Here is a 23,289-nt window from a genome sequence, read left to right as displayed (position 1 = left end):
TAGGGGTGGGTGGCACCGCTTTGTGGTGGTTCTATTACTTGGGGAATGCTATTCAGCCCTGTGGAAACCGCAGGGCTCAATCCTATCGCCCATGTTGTTTACATGAAACCGCTGGGTGGGGTTAGCCGGAGGTTCGGAGTACGTTGTTAGCAGTATGCTGATGACACCCAGCTCTATTTCTCCTTTACATCTGCAGGTGAGGTAGTGGAAGTGCTGGACCAGTGTCCTGCCTTGGTAATGGACTGGATGAGAGCCAACAGACTGAAGCTCAATCCAGATAAGACTGAGGCACCCTAGACCAGATGGCTGGGAGGTTGCCTGCTCTTGATGGGGTTACACTTCCCCTGAAGGAGCAGGTTCATAGCTTGGGGGTACTCCTGGATCCTTTGCTGTCGTTCGAGGCTCAGGTGGGCTCAATGGCCCAGAGCGCCTTCCATCAGCTTCAGCTGGTGGCCCAGTTACGCCCCTATCTGGACAGGGATAGCCTAGCTACTGTTGTCTATGCTCTGGTAACCTCTGGGTTAGATTACTGCAATGCGTTCTACGTAGGGCTGCCTCTGAAGACGGTTCGGAAACTTCAGCTAGTGCAGAATTCAGCGGCCAGGTTGCTCACCGGAGCAAGACGGTTTGAGCATATTACACCAATCCTGGTCTGATTGCACTGGCTGGTTTTGACCTATAAAGCCTCAGGACTGCAATACTTCAAGGACCGCCTCTTTCCATATGAACCTACCCAGACCCTGAGATCATCTTCTTCTTCAGCAGGGGAGCAGTGGAAGAAGGAGCAAAAAGGGTTTTCTTGTGTGTGTTTCTTGTGGCTGATTAGCTGCTCTCCCTGTGCAAAGGTCAGAGGGGGCAGGGTTTCTGTTGAGGCAGGTGATTAGCTGTGGGAGGAGCTTATCAGAGCTTGCAGGACAGCGGCGCGCACAGTTTGATCCATCTTTTAGATTTAGGGGAGCTAGTCTCAAATGTTTGTTGGGGGAGACCTAGGTTTTTTTGGAGGGGGAGTTATTTGTCCTGTCTTCACGCTTTTTATGATGGAGGACCAAGACAGGTGCACTGTGGTTTAACCGTAATTGCAAACAAGCCAAACAACATCTTTGTGCTATTTATAATGATTACAAATCCTCAGGGGCGACTATGCTTCCCAAGGAGTACTATCAGGCAAAATCAGCTTACAAATATGTGCAAAAAAAGGCCAAACAGGAATGGCAACTGAACCGCTGGCATGCACTTATAGCTGCCTCAAATACCCGTAATTCCCGAAAATTCTGGCTGTTGGTTAACAGAAAATCTAAAAGATACCCACTAACAGTTATTCCTGCCCCAGTTTGGGAATCATTTCTAAGGAACTATTTTGCCTTACCAGACCTTAATATTAATACAATCGATGGATTCTATGAGCAGCTCCCTCTTTGGCCACCCACTGACCCGGAAGAAATCCACGGACTCATTTCTAATCTCAAAGTTGGAAAAGCCCCCGGTCCCGACCTAGTCCCAGCGGAAGCTATAAAACTTCATGCAGACTGGTGGGCAAAAATCCTGGCCGTTACGTTTGATGCCGTAAACAACAGTGGGAAGGTTCCAAGAATATGGAAGGATGCGATTATTATTCCAATTCATAAAAAGGGCTCGACAGATGATCTGGGAAAGCCACTCTGGGCGGCTTCCATAGAAACCAAAAATACACTAAAATATCACACATTAAAAACTTCCCTGAACATGGCTGCCTTAAGATGTCTTCTGAATGTCAGGTAGTTGTTTATCGCTTTGACATCTGATGGGAGGGTGTTCCACAGGGCGGGCGCCACTACCAAGAAGGCCCTCTGTAGCTTTGCTTCTCACAATGAGGGAACCGCCAGAAGGCCCTCGGCGCTGGACCTCAGTGTCCAGGCAGAATGGTGGGGGTGGAGACGCTCCTTCAGGTATACTGGGCTGAGACCATTTAGGGCTTTAAAGGTCAACATCAGCACTTTGAATTGTGCTCGGAAACGTACTGGGAGCCAATGTAGGTCTTTCAAGACCGGTGTTATGTGGTCTCGGCGCCCCCCCCCCCAGTCACTAGTCTAGCTGCCGCATTCTGGATTAGTTGTAGTTTCCGAATCACCTTCAAAGGTAGCCCCACGTAGAGTGCATTGCAGTAGTCCAAGCAGGAGATAACTAGAGCATGCACCACTCTGGCGTGACAGTCCGCAGGCAGGTAGGGTCTCAGCCTGCGTACCAGGTGGAGTTGGTACACAGCTGCCCTGGATACAGAATTGACCTGTACCTCCATGGACAGCTGTGAGTCCAAAATGACTCCCAGGCTGCACACCTGGTTCTTCAGGGGCACAGTTACCCTATTCAGGACCAGGGAGTCCTCCACATCAGCCCACCCCCTGTCCCCCCAAAACAGTACTTCTGTCTTGTCAGGATTCAACTTCAATCCATTAGCTGCCATCCATCCTCCAACCGCCTCCAGGCACTCACACAGGACCTTCACCGCCTTCACTGGTTCTGATTTGAAAGAGAGGTAGAGTTGGGTATCATCTGCATATTGATGGACACCCAGTCCAAACCCCCTGATGATCTCTCCCAGTGGCTTCATATAGATGTTAAAACCATGGGGGAGAGAACGGAACCCTGGGGCACCCCACAAGTGAGGGCCCAGGGGTCTGAACACTAATCCCCCCCCACCACTTTCTGAACACGGCCCAGGAGGAAGGAGCGAAACCACTGTATAACAGTGCCCCCAGCTCCCAGCCCCTCTAGACCAGTGTTCCCCAACCTTGGGCCTCCAGCTGTGTTTGGACTACAATTCCCATCATCCTTGACCACTGGTCTTGCTAGTGAGGGATGATGGGAGTTGTAGTCCAAAAAATCTTCAGAGGCCCTCCTTTGTGTGCCCTCTCCTTGAGGGGTCCGGATGGTGGCAACATGAGAACGGGCCTTCTCTGCAGTGGCTCCCCATCTGTGGAATGCTCTCCTTAGGGAGTTTGCCCAGCACCTTCATTGTACACCTTTAGGTGCCAGGCAAAAACGTTCCTTTTTAACCAGGTCTTTGGTTAATCCGATTTACATCCTATGCCCTTTTAAAATGTATTTTTGTGTGTAGGGGCGGTTATTGGGTTGTTGGTTTTATTTTTATTATGTATTTTGTGGTTTTATATCTTGATTTTATTTTGTGAACCGCCCTGAGATCCCCAGGTATAAATTCAAACACTACTACTACTACCGAAAGCACGCAGGGCAAGTAGATAAATAGGTACTGTTCCAACAGGAAGGTAAACGGCGTTTCCGTGCGCTCCTCTGGCTTCGCCAGAAGCGGCTTAGTCATGCTGGCCACATGACCCGGAACAACTGTCTGCAGAAGCGGACAAAAGCCGGCACCCTCAGCCTGTAAACCGAGATGAGCGCCGCAACCCCAGAATCGTCTGCGACTGGACTTAACGGTCAGGGGTCCCTTTACCTTTACTAACGGGGACTGAGAAACAGAGAATGGGTTGTATGTGAGGATGGGTAAGTATTTTAAGATGCTATTAGTCTTTTATTTGATATACTTTTTAGGGTTGTTGAGAAGAGAGAAAGACTAGAAAACACTTTGGCAAACTGAAAATGCTACTGCGAAAAAGTAGGATAGTGCAGAGAACTCAGTCAACACTTTGCGCAGGCTAGCCTGTCCCATCAAGCAACCACATACTGGATTTTCGAAGGACCTACAGTCAAAGTCCATTTTTTGTAAGTCTCAATATTCTGGTTGTATCCACACCCCTCAGAGATAGGCAAGCTGGATATGGACTATTTATTCTTAATATTCTACATCAGTATTACATGTATATCCATTCCATTTTTCCTCTAAGGTGGCATTCAATAATCTTCTTTCATACTTACCCTCATAACTATCGAAGGTGAAAAATAGATCTGACCCACTTGTGGGTAATTGACCAGAGTCAGCTGGGTGCCTAGATTCAGAACATGGGGCTTTGCACACATGCCAGGAGGAGAGAGTCTCTACCAGTTAAAAATACTCTCAGAGTTAACCAGCAGCATAGCATGGAATATAGGTTGTTGTGCCTTTTTGCATATCCTGTTTGGTCTGATTTAAAGCTCTTGTCCCCCACCACTTTACCCCTCCAGCAATGAACAGATCACATACGCTTAAGTAAGTTTAAAATATTTGCTTACTAAACCCAAACGTCTGTTTCATGCATTGTCCCATGAAGCAGCAAGGAGAACACAAGCAGATTACTACTGTGTGCAAAATACACAATATAGTATCCAACATGTTATCTGAACTTGGAGCAAGTTCAGACATGTCTGTCCTGGCCAGTTACATAGCTGGAAGACAGTGTGAGAAAAAGGAAGAGAAGCAGCTTCATCCATCTATCATGGGTGCTTTAGTTGAGATTCCAGCATTGCAAGGGTTTGGACTGGATGCCCCTCAAGATCCTCTTCCAACTCCACAATTCTATGAAATATCCCCACCCACTCTGCTCAGGTGGGGCAGTAGACCCCCATACATTGAGGATCCCTGTACTTGTCTAAGGCTGCATATGCTCCAACATCTTGGGAGGGCAAATAGGGACACACACACACACACCATTGGGTCGCCACCATTCTGCCACTGCCACTGCCCACCCTCATCCTGCCACCACTGCCCACCCATCCCATTTCTGCCACCAACATACTTCTGGAAGCAGGTGCTGCGCTTTCAGTGCTTCTGGAAGTGTGACGGCAGCTTCCAGAAGCATGTCAGCGGTTGCAGCAGAGGGAGCCAAAATGGGATATCCAGGACTGGGATCAGAAGCTGGGACAGCTTCTGATAATTGGATGTCCCACTCAAAACAGGAATGTGTAACAGTGGTGGGGCAGTAGTGATGTTTTTTATCCAACTTATCTGCCACTTCTTTTTAACATGGCTTTCATCACTTCTGGTGGTTCCCTCACTATGAGAAGTAAAGTTACAGGGGACCAAGCAGAGGGCCTTCTCGGTAGTGGCTCCCGCCCTGTAGAACACCCTCCCATCAGATGTCAAGAGAATAAATAATTATCTGACGTTTAGAAGACATCTGAAGGCAGCCCTGTTTAGGGAAGTTGTTGGTTTTCTTTTTTAAAAAAAGACTGATATTTTAATGTATTTCTAATCTCCTGTTGGAAGCTGCCCAGAGTGGCTGGGGAAACCCAGCCAGATGGGCGGGTTATAAGCAAATAATAATAATAATAATAGTCATTTGTATTCTATTTTTTGTCACATTATTGTATTCCCCCCCCCCATTTTATTTAAATGAAAACACATTAAAAGAGGGAGGCAAATGGATTTTTAAATATGGATGGAGCTTCAAAAGCAGTTTTGATAGAGTATGGGGTGATGCTGCTGTTAAGGGAAAAAGGGAGACTATTGTATCTGATCCCTCATCATGAGGGCAACATATGAAATGACATGTAGTCCCATAATTTCAGTGAAAGAACAAGGCATCCAGTGAATGCATTTATTTATTCATACTAGTATTTATATACCACAATATAAAACCCATTAAAAGGAGTACAAAACAATAATTGAAATGAGTAGCTACTGAAGGAAATTCTGAACAACCACTTGGGCCTGTTGGCATTAAAAAAAATATCTTCAAGAGCCATCTAAAAGTCAAAAGCAAGGAAACCTGCCAAATCTCTGCTGGAAGAGTATTCCACAGCATGGGACCAGCAAAACCTCTTTCCACTCAATAAGGATGGTGGACTAGAAGAAGACTAGAGATTTAACTTCCTTAATATTACCGCTTCAAAAAGATATTTGGTATGTAAAGGAGGGGAGGAAGGGCCTTTATCCTGCCTCCTTACTGAGTGGGAAGAAGTGTGCTGCTTGAGAGCAATGAGCTGGGGGAAACCGCATGGTGTATCTATGGCATACGTGTGTGCCTGTGTGTGAAACACTTCATTAATAGCAGTGTTCACATAAAATACTGCAAGCCCAGCTACGGTTTAATGTATTTGTCCCAAGTTTTGTAGAAATTAAAATGTACACCAACACCCTATTGCATGAATTACTGAACCGAATTATTTAAGTCTTGAATAAATGACGGAACAAAAATAAGCAAGCTGCACTACATGTGCATGCAATAAGGACAATGTCACTAATATTACAATCCACAGAGGTGACATTTCCAAATGCCTATTCAACTTTTCTGTGTATGAAAAATCCAAATCTTTCTTCTCTTCTCTTTAGATTCATTTGGCCTTCTTCAAGGACAGCCAGGTGCACAGACTCATCTTACATTACAACCTCTCACAAATCCCTTATTTAATCTTCTGGGTTTACACTGCTTTTTGAGCTAGGGTAAGCAGCAGCATGAAAATGCTTCATGTAAATGTTGCTTTAATCCTATGAAAGCCACAAAACAGGCCTAGCTGAATGAGCAGGAAACTGAGCTCAGGAACTCTCTGTGACCTTGATTGCACTGTCGCTCTTGGCACCAGCATGGTGGCCACAAGGTCATGCTGAGGACCAGGAAAGCGACCCAGTCTCACTTGTAGGACCTCCTTTGTATGGATCAGCCGGGACAATCTGTGTTCTGTGGTGTCTGATGTTTACAATGCTTTGAGCTCTAGGGTTTGATTACACATCTCTCCAATTGCAGATAGATTTACAGAATTTCTATCCCCAAATTTGGATGTGACATCAGTCCAATGTGAAATTCTTTATTGCTTTTGGTTTTAAAGTATTTTGGAGGGTGGGAAAGAAACAGAACAATGCAGAAAGTTCAAACAAACAAATGAGTGAAGAAATTATTTAAAAACACTCCATGTGTCACCACTCTCTTAAAAAGTACCAAGAACCAGGTCTGTTAACATGTGTTGGTGGTAAAATGCAGGGCTTGGAGGACTATCATTAACGTGGCCTCTGGGAAAACACAAACGCACTTTCTGAAATTAAATCTTCAAGTTTGCCCACCGCAGTCAGTTGCTGGCATGTTAACCTGTAGCTGAGGCCTCAAATCCAGTGCCAATGCAAATACTAAGGAACAAGAAGAGCAAAGATCCTTTTTTGTTGTTCAGTAATATTAAATCACAGAAAAGGGGAAAAGAGATAGCAACACTCAAATTTTAAACTCAAATACATGTGCACAGGATTATTTTTCACATTGTCTAAACTGTACTTGTTTAGAAACTTCTTTTTTCATGTTTGTAGAAGAAAAAGATAAAGAAAAAAACAACAAAGACTTTCCTCAACAACAATGTACACAGAGTGGGTGAAGATGAGAATCTCTCTGCTTTTTATTACTGACCTTCAACATAATACAGGTTTTGCAATAAGTATGGTTTCATGATCAGTGTGGAAATGCAGCCTAGTTCCCACAACTGTTTTATTGGCAAAAGTAAGAAAGGGCTCGGGTCAGTTTGGAAATTAGTACAAGAATATAACTTGAAATTAGAACTTGAGAAAAATAGAACTGAACAAGAAAAATTGAGGCTTGAGCAAGAATTGGAAAAAGAAAAATTGAGGACTGAGCAAGAAACGGAACAATTGAGGCTTGAGCAAGAATTGGAAAAAGAAAAACTGAGGGCTGAGCAGGAAAGGGAACAGCAGCGGTTTCAGTTAGAGAGGAGACGGCTGGAATTAACAGTTTTAGAAAATCGTAATAATAGTAATAACACTGATGGGCAGAATCAACTGAAGATAGATTTAAAACGCTTTCCTGAGTTTAGAGATAAGGATAGCCCAGAAGCATTTCTAGTATCCTTCGAGAGAGCCTGTCACGATTTTCAAGTGAGAGAGGGAGATAAAATGATGATCTTGAGAGCTAGAATAAGCGGTCCTCTAGCCAAAATATACACTCAAATGACTGAGGAACAATCCCGAAATTTTGATGTGTACAAGCAGTTAATATACACACGCTTTGGGATTACCTCAGAGCAGTTGAGAAAAAAAATTAGAAGTGTGACAAAGGTGGGGGAGGAAACCTATGCACAGATGGGGGCAAAGATAAAAACTTACCTCACAAGATGGTTAGAGCAAGAGAATGCAGACACGGTACCTAAGATTACAGAAGTGATGGCGTTGGAGCAATTTTATGACACAATAAATGGCCAATTGAAGTACCTGAAAAAAGAAAGGAACCCCAAGACAATAGAGGAAGCAGCTGGTTTAGCCGATAAAATAAATGAAATCAGAGACTACAAATTTGATGGGCCAAAACTTGGTGGGAGATATTGGGAAACAAACAAGAATAAATTTCATCAAACCAAAGGAAATATTACCTCAGAAACCGATAAGAGAAGCAGCCCCTCATCAAAAAGTCAATAAAACAAGTTATGCAGGACCCAAAGACATTTCATGCTGGAGATGTGGAAAATTAGGTCATAAAATTTTTGATTGTAAAACAGGAAAAGAAACATCTAGCTATAGCACCACAGAAACAGACATATTGTATCCAGCCTGTGGAGCAGGGCCCAACTAGTCAGGTTGTCAAGGGAACGGACATGCCAACTAGGCCCAAGCCTGCTGAGGTAGTAGAGGCCCAAGTCCTGCACCGTTATGCGATTCAACAAGATAATCTCTTGTTAAAGAACGCTGGAGAGTATATCTGGATAGACGGAAAAAGATATCTTGAGTTAAAGGACACGGGATCACAAGTCCACCCGGAGATAATCAAGGATGAGGCCATAATTCCAGGAAAAGTAATGAAATTAAAAGGAATTTCCAAACAAGCAGAGATCCCGAAGGTGGCAGAAATAGATGTCAGGTTCAAAAACTGGGCAGGGAAGTGGCAGGTAGCCCTTTCGGAAGAAATTCCCGCCCCTGTGCTCATTGGTTGGGACATTTTAGAACATGTGCAGAGTACTTTCATAGTTACCAGAGCAAAAGGGAGCCCACAGTCACCTAATCCTGAGGGGGTGGAAACAGTAGCAGAGGCAGACAGTGCTGAAGGACAGCAAGGGGATGATCAGCATGAGGAAAGAAAAAACACCTTTTTGTTTCCTTTGACTAAAAGTCAAACCCCAAGTTTTGCCAAAAAGCAAAAAGAAGATACTGAGTTACAAAGGTACTTTGAGGCAGCCGAGTCGGAGAGGCCATTAACTCCTGAGTGCCCAGAACTGATTTGTTTGAGCAGAAACCTTTTATATTGAGAAGTCCTTGCCCCACCATGTGGGGGGGGGGGGGAGAAGAAGTGAGAAGACACTTAGTAATCCCACATGAATACCGAGGCAAAATCCTGCAGCACGCTCACAACAATGTATTTGGAGCGCATATGGGTATTACATGTACAAAACAGATCTTGCAGGAATATGAATCCTTGTTCAGTAATATTCCAGGAGTGGCCAAGGGTGTGGAACATCGGATAGACACAGGGGAAGCCAAACCCATTGCTGTGAACCTCTACTGTATAACAGGAGGGTATGTGGAGAAGGTTTGCAATGAGGTGCGGGACATGTTAAAAGCGGGAATTATTGCACTTTCAGAAAGCCCTTGGGCAGCCCCTATAGTGCTATTGGACAAGCCCGATGGATCAGTACGCTTTTGTTTAGATTTCAGAAAACTGAACCATGTCACCAAAGCAGATGCGTATCCCATGCCACGATTGGATGATCTGATAGAGACCACTGGGTGATGTCATTAGATTTAACCAAAGGATATTATCAGGTTAAGCTGAATCCAAAGGACCAAGAGAAGACAATCCATGGACATGACTTAAAGAAGAAAATTAGTTTACCCTATAAAAAAGAAAAATCCAGCTTGCATGTGGTATTTCCGATTTCCAAACACACCTGGGAATTCATAGTTGGCTTCCCTTATTGCCTAAATCTGACAAAAGGATATAATGTTATTGCCCTCGGTCTAGCCTAGAGTCCAGAATGAGAATTTTAGGTATTCTGGGAACCCAAGCCATTTGGAACTTTTTAAAGAATGGCATCTTGAACTGTGCAGGAGGGATAATAGGAAGCTGCCGCCTGCCAGCATTTTAAGATCGCCCCGGGACAGCGGAGAAGTCTCCGCTGTCCCGGGAAGGCAGGCGGGGGGGGAAGCAAAGACTCCCCCCCCCCCCGCCGGCCTTCAGAAGAGGTCGGGGGACAGACTGTCCCCGGACCTGGTCTGAAGGCGGTTTCCATAGGAACGCATTGATTGATTTTCAATGCATTCCTATGGGAAACCGTGCTTCGCAAGACGAAAAACTCGCAAGATGAAAAGACTTGCGGAACGAATTAATTTCGTCTTGCGAGGCACCACTGTATAACAGTAAATGCTTCAATAATGGTGAAGAAAAAGGGATGGGCCAATGGAGAACACAAATTAGAATCCTTTGTTCAAGGGACGTGGGTGGTGCTGTGGTCTAAACCACTGAGCCTCTTGGGCTTGCCAATCAGAAGGTCGGTGGTTCGAATCTGCATAACGGGATAAGCTCCCATTGCTCTGTCCCAGTTTCTGCCAACTCAGCAGTTCAAAAACAAGCCAGTGCAAGTAGATAAATAGGTACTGCTGTGGCGGGAAGGTAAATGGTGTTTCTGTGCGCTCTGGTTTCTGGCACAGTGCTCCGTTGCGCCAGAAGCGGTTTAGTCATACTGGCCACATGAACCAGAAAAGCTGTCTGCCGACAAACACCGGCACCCTCGACCTGAAAGCGAGATGAGCGCTGCAACCCCATCGTCACCTTTGACTGGACTTAACCTATTACCTACCAACAAGGTTTGTATCAGTTCTGCACTAAAAGCCAAAATAATGGGCGTAACCCCAAACTACTGATGAACACCAAATTATTAAGGAAATCACATTTGTTTTCTATCTTGTAAAATACTGCTACAACAGAAAAGGCAAGTATGGTAATATCAAATTATTAGCCTTAAAAAAAACAACCTAGTTGGTTGTAATTAGCTTGTAACTTAGTTTAAGAACAAAGACATGACTGATGAATTTGATTTATATTGATGAATATTGAGATAGCAAACCAGCAAAGTAGCAATGTTATTTCCATAATATTAATCAGGCAGTGTGATATCTTATATGTTTGGTCATCTGGTGTGTTTGGTCTTACTCTCCTGTAGAGGCTATGAGACACAGAAGTGGAATTCACAATGCAATAGAAATGAACACAGTAACTTTGATTACAATTGATATATCTTTCAGCCAAGCTTTGGCCTTAAAATTGCAGTGACAAGGGTGTGCATATAAACAAGTAATAATAATATGGGAATTATTTAGAAAGTGTGGATTTTGTTTCAATATGAGAGCCAAACTAAGCTCTTTGAAGTTGCTAGAAATTGCTCATGTATTATCAGAGCACGTTCATTGTTTATCCAATTCATTTAGTTGTCAGGAAACAGAAAGTATTTTATTAGAGAAAGCTGGGTGTCACAGTCAATAGGGAAAACTTAACCTTGACTAGCTGTGGTGGGTCTTGAACTTTGAAATCATAAAAACAATCATCACTCTGAACATTTCATCATTTTAAAGAGCCTGCTTAAATGGCCTGCTCAGCAGGTGATACTGGTAATTGCTCTGCTTTAACTTCTGGTGTGCTGGTTTACTCCCACTTTGACTATAAAGAAGATAAGAAAGTGCATGACTACACACACATTTATTAAAATTATGAGAAATACTTCAAGGATAATGTTTAGTCCAGGACTTCACTTACAACAGGAAATACCCAATTTCAATATTTTGGTTATTCATCCACTAGTCAGAATGACAAATAAGTGGGTGAAACCAGGCTGCAATATGAACTTAAGCTGCAATGTGCGGAGAACAGACAAACTGATTTATTCTTAGTCAACAAGAAAATCTATGCTGACATAAAACAGTTTAAGCTATGCTATGGGAACTAGAAGCGAAGAACAAAATGGGTTTTAATGAAAACAAAAAATTGAAAACTATTTTTAAATGGAAGGCATTAAATAGCCAATTGCTAGAGAGAGAAGGGACTATTCTTTGAGATTTGCCAATGTTTTGAAATTTTACCGAGTCAATTTCTTGACAACTTACAAGAACAGAATCAACAGGAAAATGGTATTGTAGAAAGCAGGGTACAGCACTGCTGCCTGACAGTCCCCTACCCTCTCCATTGCCTTATAAAGGTGGCCAAAGAGAAGGGACACTAAGGGTTCCTTATAGGAAAGAGACCTGTCACCAGTGGAAGCACATTGACTATCGGGGCACCATCACCTAAGAAGGGGCAGGAGACAGGAATCATGCTTCACATGTGGCCATCTGTTCATCTGAGCCCATGCCCCATGCCTTCACATCAATGAGCAAAATCATCAGAATTTGCAGGTGTGTGTTCTGTATGAAATGGAGCTCTACAGCTCAATCCAGCTGTTGAAAAGAATATCCTCATTGTAAACCAATGTAGGCATTCCCAAAATTTCTCATGCCTGGATACATTAGAATATTTTTAGCTGCTTGCCATGTGCCCACAAAACATGTACCTTGTTCCTTTAATATGACAATGCAAACACATTATCACTAAAATCATCTTTTTGCTTTAAATTTGTTGCGAACAAAATAGCAGGTTGGATCCTGAGATGCTAACTTGAGGAAGTTTCTCCCCCCCCCCCTGCTTCCTCAGCAGCCTCCTGCATCACATGCCACATTGCTCAGGAGCCTGCCCCCCACCCCACAACCATCTGGAGAAACTCTTCGGGGTTGCAGATGGCTGCAAGTGGGGGGGGGAGAGGAGGGAGCTTCCCTTCCTTGAACTTAAGTTATCTTAGGATCCAAGCCAATGTCTTTTATTAAGTTACTCTATAAATTTAATAATTTAGGGATTAATTGTTACTGCTAACCAACATAATACCCTTCCACTAAACAAAACAAAACAAAACAAAATTATGCAAGGAAGCGTAATTCCTTTCTGACGCTGGAGCTGAATCTTCCCCAAGGACCAGCAAAATGCTGACACTTTCAGTTAAAACTATGCTCTACAATGCTTTTTCTAAGTGTTTTATATTAGTTCATAATGATTCACACTGCACCACAGAATTGCAAGTACAACTCTGCAAGGTAGGATTGGAAGTCTGAAGCAGGCAAACAATGGGCTGGCTTGACCGATGGTCTGACTTGGAAAAAGACTAATCATATTCAGCTAGGACAGTTGCAAAGCAAATACACTTACAAATGCACAGAAACACCTAGCTGTTGTAACTTTTTACAATGCATGGCAGGTAAGGACCATAGGTTTAAAATGAAAATATTTCATGTAGGTAAATAGATTCTCATTCCTTATATTGCCACTACAGGATGAAAAACAACATTGGTGGCTGCCTAACAACACAGAATTCCCTTAACACTAGAGTATTGGCAAAATCAAAGCCTGAACATTTTCCAGAAGAACTATAAAGCATTTTTATTTGATTCTGTGCTAAGCAAGCATGAAGTAATTTTAATTTTATATTGGTGTTTCAGTATGAATTTTATTAATGTCCTTTTCAAAATCTGGATAGTATAGTTGTTATTTGTATGTCTGGGATAGGGCAGGCAAACAACCCACAGAAAAAAATATTGTATGCATTACAGTGGTACCTCTGGTTACGAACTTAATTCATTCCGGAGGTCCGTTCTTAACCTGAAACCGTTCTTAACCTGAGGTATCACTTTAGCTAATGGAGGTTTCCGCTGCCGCAGCCACACAATTTCTGTTCTCATCCTGAGGTAAAGTTCTTAACCCGAGGTGCTACTTCTGGGTTAGCGGAGTCTGTAACCTGAAGCTTCTGTAACCTGAAGTGTTTGTAACCCGAGGTGTTTGAAACCCGAGGTACCACTGTATTTTGTGATATGCCATTAACTTGCTGTTTGAACATAATTAATTACCTTTAATAATTCAATATTATTACAATGATTCTACAAACATGGGGCACAATCCATTGATTTCAGTGGGAAGCAGAGCTTCATGTTGGGTTGTGCCTCATGCATTTACAGTCATCCCAGCTGCTTACAATCAAAGCAACTGGTGATAGAGATGGCAGGTTGACCAGAAAATGAATTTGTTTTAGAGAACGTGTACAACCGTTAAGCTTGCATTAATATATCCATAATTTAAACCTTAATGGTGGAGGGTCCCTTTGTTTCTTATGAAGAACTCAGATCTATAGTGAATGGATAACAAAGCCCCTCCAGTTCTTAGAACCCACATGCTCCCCTTATCTGTAATTGACCAGCTTGACAGTTGCTATTATAACCATACCATCCCCCTATTGTCAAGGTAAACTTCCAAATTCTATATTAACAAAGAACCCATGTAAAATTGCTCACTCCCTAGACAACAGAAAAAATAACTATGTTTTTAAACATTCTTGCACACTCCACAACATTTCGAGAACATGGCTTCTTGTTTGTGACCACTAGTTTATGGAATCTAGTCACACATTTATAAATATTTTTTGTTGGTACATGAACTTTCTAAACATATGACTCTGGAAAAGGTTGGAAATTAATAAACTTCCATTTGTCAGTGTGTTAAGAAGAAAATAATCCATGACATAAGTAGGCAACTGATAGTATCCTAGTTTTGCTTGTGTTGGAACTAGTGGTCTTTGCTTAAACTTGGTAATTACACCAGTATGACATTTCACATTTGCACAAGCAGTCTTTTTTTGTTTACCGTATTTTTCGCTCTATAAGACGCACTTTCCCCCTCCTAAATAGTAAGGGGAAATGTGTGTGCATCTTATGGGGTGAGTGCAGGCTCCATAGCTACAGTGAAAGCAACACAAAGCGCTCTGGAGGCTTTGAATTGCTTTCGCTGAAGCCAGGAGAGCAAAAGGGGTCAGTGCGCACTGATCCCTCTTGCTCTCCTGGCTTCGCTTCACTGGAGAGGAGCTACACAGCTTCCCCTCTCTGCGCAGCACCCCTTCAGTGAAGCAGGAGGAGAAATGGAAGGGTCTCTGAAGGGGCGCTGCGCAGAGAGGGAGAGATTTTTTTTTCTTGTTTTCCTCCTCTAAAACTGGGTGCGTCTTATGGTCGGGTGCGTCTTATAGAGCGAAAAATATGGTGATTCCTAATCAATAGCATGTGGCAGGGATACACAGTAAACTCTATGATTCATGCCATTCAGCAAAGCTCCCAGAACATTTACTGTACATCTTCTGAAAAGATTACACAGAGCTAATAATTTCTGTCTAGCATCAACGTCAACTGTCGTGTAAGACTGCTGCTTACCCTTTTCTGTTCCTTGATATATTCCATCAGCTCTTCTCTTGTTTGCTTCACAGCTTTTTCTATAGCTTTTTCACTTTTTTCTTGCTCTTCTAAAATGGCTGCTTTTACAATTGACTATAAAAAATAAGAGTTACAGTGTGTATAGAGTTTGCTTCAAATATTCACCCTCATATACATATAGTGAGATAAAGGAGATTTTCCTCCTCTCACACACCTCCCTCAGCACATAAATGCTTTGGACATCAGCCTCTGTCAGTTCTTGCAAAAGGGATGCAGGAAGCAGAGGCATGTAAGTGGGCAGAGTAACAGGGCTGCATCCTGTACTGGCACATGCACCTCCAGGACCCTTAGAAGCAACCAAGACAGCCCTTTTAACAGTAGGAGAGGGTTTTTGTTACTATCCAGATGCTCTGGAATCTGGCTGGCCACTATGAAAACAGGATGCTGGACTAGATGGGTCAGTGGCCTGATCCAGCAGGCTCTTCTTATGTTTTTATGTACCACCAAAAAGGTGACTGAAAACTGTACAGGATGGATCCCACAGTGGTTGCTAGTGCCCATTTTGACTGGTCGGATGGATGGAAAGAGGGGGGCCAACAATGAGTGGTGGTGGAACCCATGATAGGCAGAGCAAATGTTCTCCCTTTCTTCCTCCCTGCCGTGCTCTACAAGGGCAACACCGAGATCAAGGAGGAGTGAATGGAGTAGTGCCCCCTCTATGAATGGATTGTAAAAAGGCAGGCAGCTGAGGGCAGACTGAGAAGGCTGTAGTAGAGCCCCATTTGCCCAGATGGATCAACCTCCACTGACCCCACAACTCTGTCATACAAATAAAAGGATCCAGTCTGCCTTTCATCCAGGGCAGGTCTCCCTGTGATGCCCTTTACCTAGTTATGCCAATAGTTGTTTCCCACTGCAAAACACACAGCCTCCCCGCCTTACAATGTAAAGTAAAAATGCTGTTGCCAAACTGTTTATAAGAAGACCTGTAGCTAAGTCACTTGTGGGTTTTAAAACTCTTCTGAAAAATAAACAAATATCTTTGCAACACATGCTTCATTACTAGCCTTAAGCATTCCTTGTTGCTTTACAATAACATTAGAAAGCAGTACTTTCTTTACTGGCATCTTCTTCTTTGGCGATCACTCGTAGCCGAGTAAGATTGTCTTCCATAAACACGGTTTTAACAGTGTGTCTGTAAGTGATTGTGGAGGCCAATTCTGGATCCACACGTCCTTCCACAGTGGGGACATTGGTTTCTGGGTGGGAGTTGATCACGGTGTGGATTTGCCAGGCGTGCCTTCCTCTTAGCACGTTTCTCCCTTGTGTCCTGAGTTCGAGTGTCTTCAAAGCCCATGACACCTTTTGGTAAAGGCTGTTCTCCAACTGGAGTGCTCGCAGGCCAGTGTTTCCCAGTTGTCAGTGTTTTATACTACATTTTTTTAGATTTGCCTTGAGACAGTCTTTAAACCACTTTTGTTGACCGCCAGCATTACGCTTTCCATTTTTAAGTTCGGAATAGAGTAGTTGGTTTGGAAGACGATCATCAGGCATCTGCACAACATGACCAGTCCAACGAAGCTGATGTTGAAGAATCATTGCTTCAACACTGGTGATCTTTGCTTCTTCCAGTACACTGATATTAGTTCGCCTGTCTTCCAAAGTGATGTGTAAAATTTTCCGGAGACACCGTTGATGGAATTTTCCGAGGAGTTGGAGGTGGCGTTTATAAGTGGGCCATGTTTCACAAGCATATAGTAAGGTTGGCAGTACAACAGCTTTGTAAACAAGTATTTTGGTTTCCCTGCGAATGTCCCAGTCCTCAAACACTCTGCACTTCAGCCAATTTTCAGAAGGACAGTCCACAGGGCATTACGATTTACAGTGTCAAAAGCTTTAGTCAGGTCAATAAACACCATATACAAGGGTTGATTTTGCTCTCTGCATTTTTCTTGAAGCTGTCGAGCGGTGAAAATCATGTCCACTGTCCCCCTAGAAGGCCGAAAACCATTTTGGGATTCAGGAAGGGTCACCTCGGATATTTTTACGAGGCGGTTTGCTAAGATCCTTGCAAGAATTTTGCTGGCTGCAGCTAATAGAGAGATGCCTTGATAGTTTCCACAATCAGCTCTGTCACCTTTCTTAAAGAGATTGATAATTTTGGGATCCCTAAAGTCTGCTGGGATTTCTTCACTTTCCCAGATTTTTTCAATGAGCTTGTGAAGTTGTTGTGAAAGTTCAATTCCACCCACTTTGAAGATTTCGGCAGATATCCCATCAGGTCCATTGGCTTTGTTGTTTTTCATTTGGTTAATAGCTGTACACAACTCTCCCAGATTTAGAGATATTGCGAGCTCATCTCTAACTTGTTTTTGCGGAATTTGTGAGAGGATCTCAGCAGCTATGGGGGAGTTGCGGTTAAGGAGATGTTGATAATGTTCTTTCCAGCGCAGTGCAATAGCTTCTTTATCTTTTAGAAGTGTGATACCATCTGCTGAGCGTAGGAGGCATATGCCATGATTTATTGGCCCATAGATGGTCTTTGTGGTCTTCTAAAAACCCAACCCAAACTCCAAAAGCCCCATAAAGGTCAAGGTAAAGGGGGCCCTGACCATTAGGTCCAGTCGTGACTGACTCTGGGGTTGCAGCACTCATCTCGCTTTATTGGCGGAGGGTGCCAGTGTACAGCTTCCGGGTCACGTGGCCAGCATGACTAAGCCACTTCTGGTGAACCAGAGCAGCGCACAGAAATGCCATTTACCTTCCCGCCGGAGCGGTACCTATTTATCTAGCACTTTGACATGCTTTCAAACTGCTAGGTGGGCAGGAGCTGGGACCGAGCAACGGGAGTTCACCCCATCACGGGGATTCGAACCGCCAATCTTCTGACCAGCAAGTCCTAAGCTCCATGGCGATCAGCAAATGGTAACGGGGGCAGGATCATGAAATCTGGAAGCCCCTAGTCATCATGAACCAGCACATGGACGGTGGATACAGATTCAGTTGTTCCGACTCAAGGAATGAGGGAGTTGAGCAGCTCAGCAGCTGTATCCATGACTGATCAGCCCTTTTTAGGATCTACTCTGCTCACCCCAAAAAGGGGGAGGGGATAGAAAAGGTGCCCTAAACATAGTTTGCCTCCTTTTTTCCATAACTGGATTACCGCACCCAGTGGGGTCACCACCTAGCGGTCGTAAAAGACAATTGAACTTTGGAACAGGGAATATATGGACTTTGTCAGATAACACAAACAGCGAGCATCCTGAATGCAGAACTGCCATCATTGCAAGAGAGCTACGATGTTTTAACATCAATATTGCAGCGCTTCAAGAAACTCGAAGAGCAGGCAAGGGACAACTGAAGGAAGAAAAAGGAGGCTACACATTCTTCTGGAAAGGTCTATCTGAACAAGAACATTGAATACATGGGGTAGGCTTCGCCATCAAAAACGACCCTGTGAAGCTCCTGTCAGAAGTTCCTACCGGCATTAATGAGAGACTCTCAACCCTTCGAATAAAGGTCACCAAAAACCAACAGGCTACTATTCTAAGTACTTATGCACCAACACTGGATGCCGATGAAGACATTAAAGAAAAATTTTACTCTCAGCTGGATACCATCCTATCAGAGACGCCTAAGGAAGAAAAAATTATCCTCCTGGGTGATTTTAATGCAAGAGTTGGGTGAAATTTTGATCTGTGGCCTGGGACTATTGGGAAAGGAGTTGGCAAGAGCAACCAGAACAGAATCTTACTTTTGACGATATGTGCAGCACACAACCTTGTTATTACCAACACACTCTTTCGACAGAAAAAATAATTTAAAACTTCATAGAGGAATCCTCGGTCAAACCACTGGCACCTCTTAGACTATGTTATTGTCCGTGCTAAAGATCGCCGTGATGTGCTCCTTACCAGAGCTATGACAAGTGCCAATGACTGCTGGACAGATCACTGATTAATACGCTCCACGATGGATATCAAGATTATACCAAGGCGCAAAATGAACACTCAAGCCCTTCAAGATCCCATTAAGCGGGATTGCTTCCAAATGACTCTTAAGGACCTTCTGCTTTCAAATTCCCTGATAACATCAAGGAACACTAGACCAAGCTAAAAACATCCATTATTGCAACCTGTGAACAAACTATTAGATACCAAACCAAGAAACACCAGGACTGGTTTGATGAGAATGACAAGTGAGATTGAACGCATGATTGACAAGAAAAGGAAGGCCTTTTAGATCTGGCAAAGAGATAAACTATGCCACTAAGAAAAAAACCTATGCCAACGCTAAGGCTGAGGTTCAAAAATGAACCAGTGAACTGAAAAAAACCTGGTGGATAAAAAAAACTCAAGAGATCCAGCACTTAGCCGACACTCATGATGCACAGTTTCTTTACTGGCATAATCCACAATTAACCACAACAGTAAGTAATTTAAGGATTATCCAAATATACAACCAAGAGTTACAAATATCATTTTTTTCATATGAACCAGCTCCCTGAGACATACTGTTTAGTGTATTTGATTGTTTAGGTCAGGGGTCCTCAAACTTTTCCAGCAGGGGGCTGGTTCACTGTCCCTCAGACCTTGTGGGGGGCTGGACTATATTGGGGGGGGGATAATGAACCACTACGGGAGGGGGGAGAGAAAGAGCTGGAGTTGGGAGCCCCCATGGCCACAGTCCCCGCTGAGGGAGGAGGGCCCAAGTGCTACCGCCGCTGCCTCGCCGGCCACGACAAGGGCACAGGCAAGGGGGCGTGCAAAATTGACTAAAAATATGTCCATAAAAAAAATATTATTGCAGGAGCTGCCGGCCAAACTTTGAGGCGGGCACAGCAGCAGCAACAACAGAGCCACTCGGAATGGAAAGGGAGCTGGAGGAGACTGCGGGAGGAGCATGCACGTGGCCCGGACAGAGAGACAGAGAGAGGAGGTGGGCGTTGCCGAGCAGAAGCCAACCCTCCCCGCCCTCTCGGCATCCCGACAAGGAGGGCAAGTTGAGGTTGGGCGCAGCGTGTAATGTGAGGGAAGCCGAGAGGGCACACGTCTCTCGGGGGAGGGGGGAGTGTGTGTGTGCATGTGTGCATGGTGGAGGAAGCCAGCCCAGCGCCAGGCTTCAGAGGTTTCTTTTGTCGTAGGAGGAGGTTGCTGCCGCCGCAACTACTGACATTGCAGCCCACGAAGGCAGTGGCTGGCAGCTGTCTTGGGCTTGGCTCAGCGCAGCCTCTGCCCTCGTTGCCTGCCGCTAGCCACTCTCTACGCTGCCTGCCACCAGTCCTTACCTACCACTGGTGGAGCAATATTAGCACAATTGGTAAGAAGTGAGTAGTGGGAGCATTGCAGGTGATTATAATGTAAAATTATCATTGTGGAACAAATCAGTATGGCATTGTTTGTATGCTTCATTTAGGTCTATCTGTGTATTGTTTTACAACTGAATTATGTTTTAAAAAACTATCAACTCACATCAAAATGTCATTTTCATTGCTGAAACCTCTTATTAAGAAATAATAAATTAAATATTGGATTTTCTGTGAAAGAATTCATTACAAGGTGAAGTGCAGGAGGAATCCAATGGGGGTTGGAGGAGAGGCGGAAAGAAGAGCTAATTTGTCTGTGGCTAGGGGGCTAATTTGTCCATGGACAGTTCTTCCAGGGGTGATGAAAGATCACCTAGCTACAGCTCTGCCTGCAATGCAGGAAACTCAACTAAAGCATTCCTGACAGATGGCCATCCAACCTCTGATTAAAAACCTTCAAGGAAGGAGAGTCCACCACCTCCAGAGTGAGTCCGTTCCACTGCGGAACAGCTCTTACCATCAGAAAGTTCTTCCTGATGTTTAGTCGGAATCTCCTTTCTTATAAATAGATCCTTTATTTACAAATATACAGAAGAGCATAAATACAGGAAGAGACATTACCAAAAGAATGAATGTGGAAGGCACAACTGCCAGTTTGTAGCAAAGTTGCACCATCACGGATTATTATTTTGTTAGGAACAAACCTGGATGAAGGAATCAATAAAAGACACATGTAGTGAATTGTCGGCAGACGTAGCTCTACAATAACAGAAGAAGAGTATCTGCAGGATGAGGTCAGTGGCCCATCTAGTCCAGCCTCCTGTTCTCACAGTGGCCAACAAGCAGCCCCTGCAAGCAGGACCAGAGCACAAGAACACGCTCCCCTCCTACAGTTTCTTTCTACTGATTATTGAATGATTAAATTATTTGTTTTACTTTATTAATTAATTTTGGTCTTATCATTTTTTAATATGGATTTTTATACCTTGGAGATTATTATTTTTCAAACTGAAGATGTTAACTATTTTAATAAATATATGACCAACACTTCAGTCCCAGGTATATTTACTAAAGAGTAAACTCCACTGAATTTAACATAGCTGCACCTTCACTTGCTTTCCATTGCTTTCAAGGAAGTCTCTTATATCCAACATCCCTGAATAATATGCTTGCTTCTGCTATGTTAAAATATTTACTAGATTTTATATGAAATAGATGAGAGAAACATTTTCACATAAATAAAACTGTGGATTTTGCACCTTGTGTACAATTCTATCCTTTTCAGTTGGTGGCACGCAAACAGTTGAGAGTTCCACCCCCCCCCCAAAAAAAACCCTACCTGACTTAAGAATCCTCCTGTGATTTATTCTGACAGCTACCATATATGAATTGGCCTTTAAAAGGACCATGTCAAATATAAGCAAGATGCTAAAGATAGAACAAAAATAGTGGAACATTGCCAGGAGGCCATCCTGCTTGCACACCATGCAACATCCGCAGCATTGGTATTACAAAGAACACAAAGCTGCAGAGGAAAAGCCAATCAGCTGTAATCAGAACTTTACTTATTTTAAAGCTGTAATCAGAACTTTACTTATTTTAAGAAGTCATGTTTTTCACCCATATTACATTCCAAAAAAACTAAGAAGTTTTATGCAAAGCCTTTCTTTGAATATAGTAAGTCTCCTTTATAATTTCCACCTGGATAGCATATGTCTGAAATGGAAATCCCAACATACCCTGCTCAAAGGAAACAAATAATATTTTGGACTCGCTTATGCTGTACATCTGCTACAGATACCACTGTAAAAAACGTCTAGCATTCCCCTGGTGATATAATATCATTTATCACTGTTATATTTATGTCTCCACAAGGAACAATATTTCCAATTTATTAAGTTACCTGGAAAACTTGGATTTACGTAACATTCAAGATGTTTGTAGAGAAAACAAGTTGTTTTTATAGGGAAAAGTTAGAAAACTGAAACATTTTCAGAACTTGTACAGATAATGATAAACAACGGTTTACTGTTACAAGAATGAGGTGAAGTGAGCTTTGGTTTCCCGTGCTTGCCCTATCCCCACTCTGAAATGGCTAAAGCTCTTGCTTCTGTTTTTTAATTCAGAATTTTTAATTGATCTGAACTATGTTCAGTTTTCAAACCATTGTTTATGAACTGGCATGTTTCATCTAACCTTTGTTAAGATTAACCATAGTTTAGGGTTCAGGTGCTATGCTAAACCGTGGTTAAGCTTCTCTGTATCTCCTCATGGCTGTGCCAGAGAAGGGGAGGGGAGAGGAGCTGTCAGGGACTGACTGGATGAAGAAGAGTGGTGGGAGCCACCAGCCCAAGGAGGGCTCCTAAGATGACACCTTAGAGACCGGAGCCTGGTGGTGGGACACTGAGGAGCACTCAGCAGAAGGGACAATCTGGGAGCTGATAGAAGCAAGAGAGCTAAGTGATCAAGGGGATCAGGAGAAGGAGGGCCTTGAAAAGACAGGATTAGAAGCTGGGAGTCACAGCATGCGCAGAGACAGTCCCAGTTCTGCTGACTGCCCTTCCCCCCCCCCCGGCTCTGCTTGAGGAGGAGCCCACCCCTTTGATGCAGCCTTTGTCTGCTTGGTAGGATGAGTGGTTAGAGGAGAAGGGTGAGCCTAGAGCTTAGTTTCAGCAACACCTTAATTAAGATGCTGGACATTGCTGTATCGTTGTTTCTCTGCTAATAAAAAGCTAATTGCATTCCATATCTTCTGTGTGCGTGCCCTGCCCTGAGGATGTCCTGGCTCATTGATAGCTCCTTGACAGCAGCATTGTTTATCACTATTATGCAGTGATGACCCGGATTTTTTCTAGGCACT

At 43.5% G+C, this 23,289-nt stretch overlaps 1 protein-coding gene across 21 annotated transcripts in view; it reads right to left on the bottom strand.

Annotated features, from left to right (window-relative positions):
- The window catches only part of CCDC91 (coiled-coil domain containing 91), a 183,242-nt gene that overhangs the window by 40,478 nt on the left and 119,475 nt on the right, over positions 1–23,289 (bottom strand). For all 21 annotated transcript variants that reach the window (XR_014168775.1, XR_014168776.1, XR_014168777.1 and 18 more), the window contains one exon: positions 15,125–15,238. Coding sequence is in view for 18 of the 21 variants with exons in the window: in XM_081913312.1 (XP_081769438.1) it covers positions 15,125–15,238 (114 nt within the window). In the remaining 3 variants the exon portion in view is untranslated. The remainder of the gene's footprint in view (positions 1–15,124; positions 15,239–23,289) is intronic.

The sequence above is a fragment of the Podarcis melisellensis genome (genome assembly GCF_964234715.1).
Source record: "Podarcis melisellensis genome assembly, chromosome: 5".
Lineage (NCBI taxonomy): Eukaryota > Metazoa > Chordata > Lepidosauria > Squamata > Lacertidae > Podarcis > Podarcis melisellensis.
The sequence above is the reverse complement of the archived record's forward strand: the minus strand, read 5'-3'. Positions and strand labels throughout refer to the sequence as shown.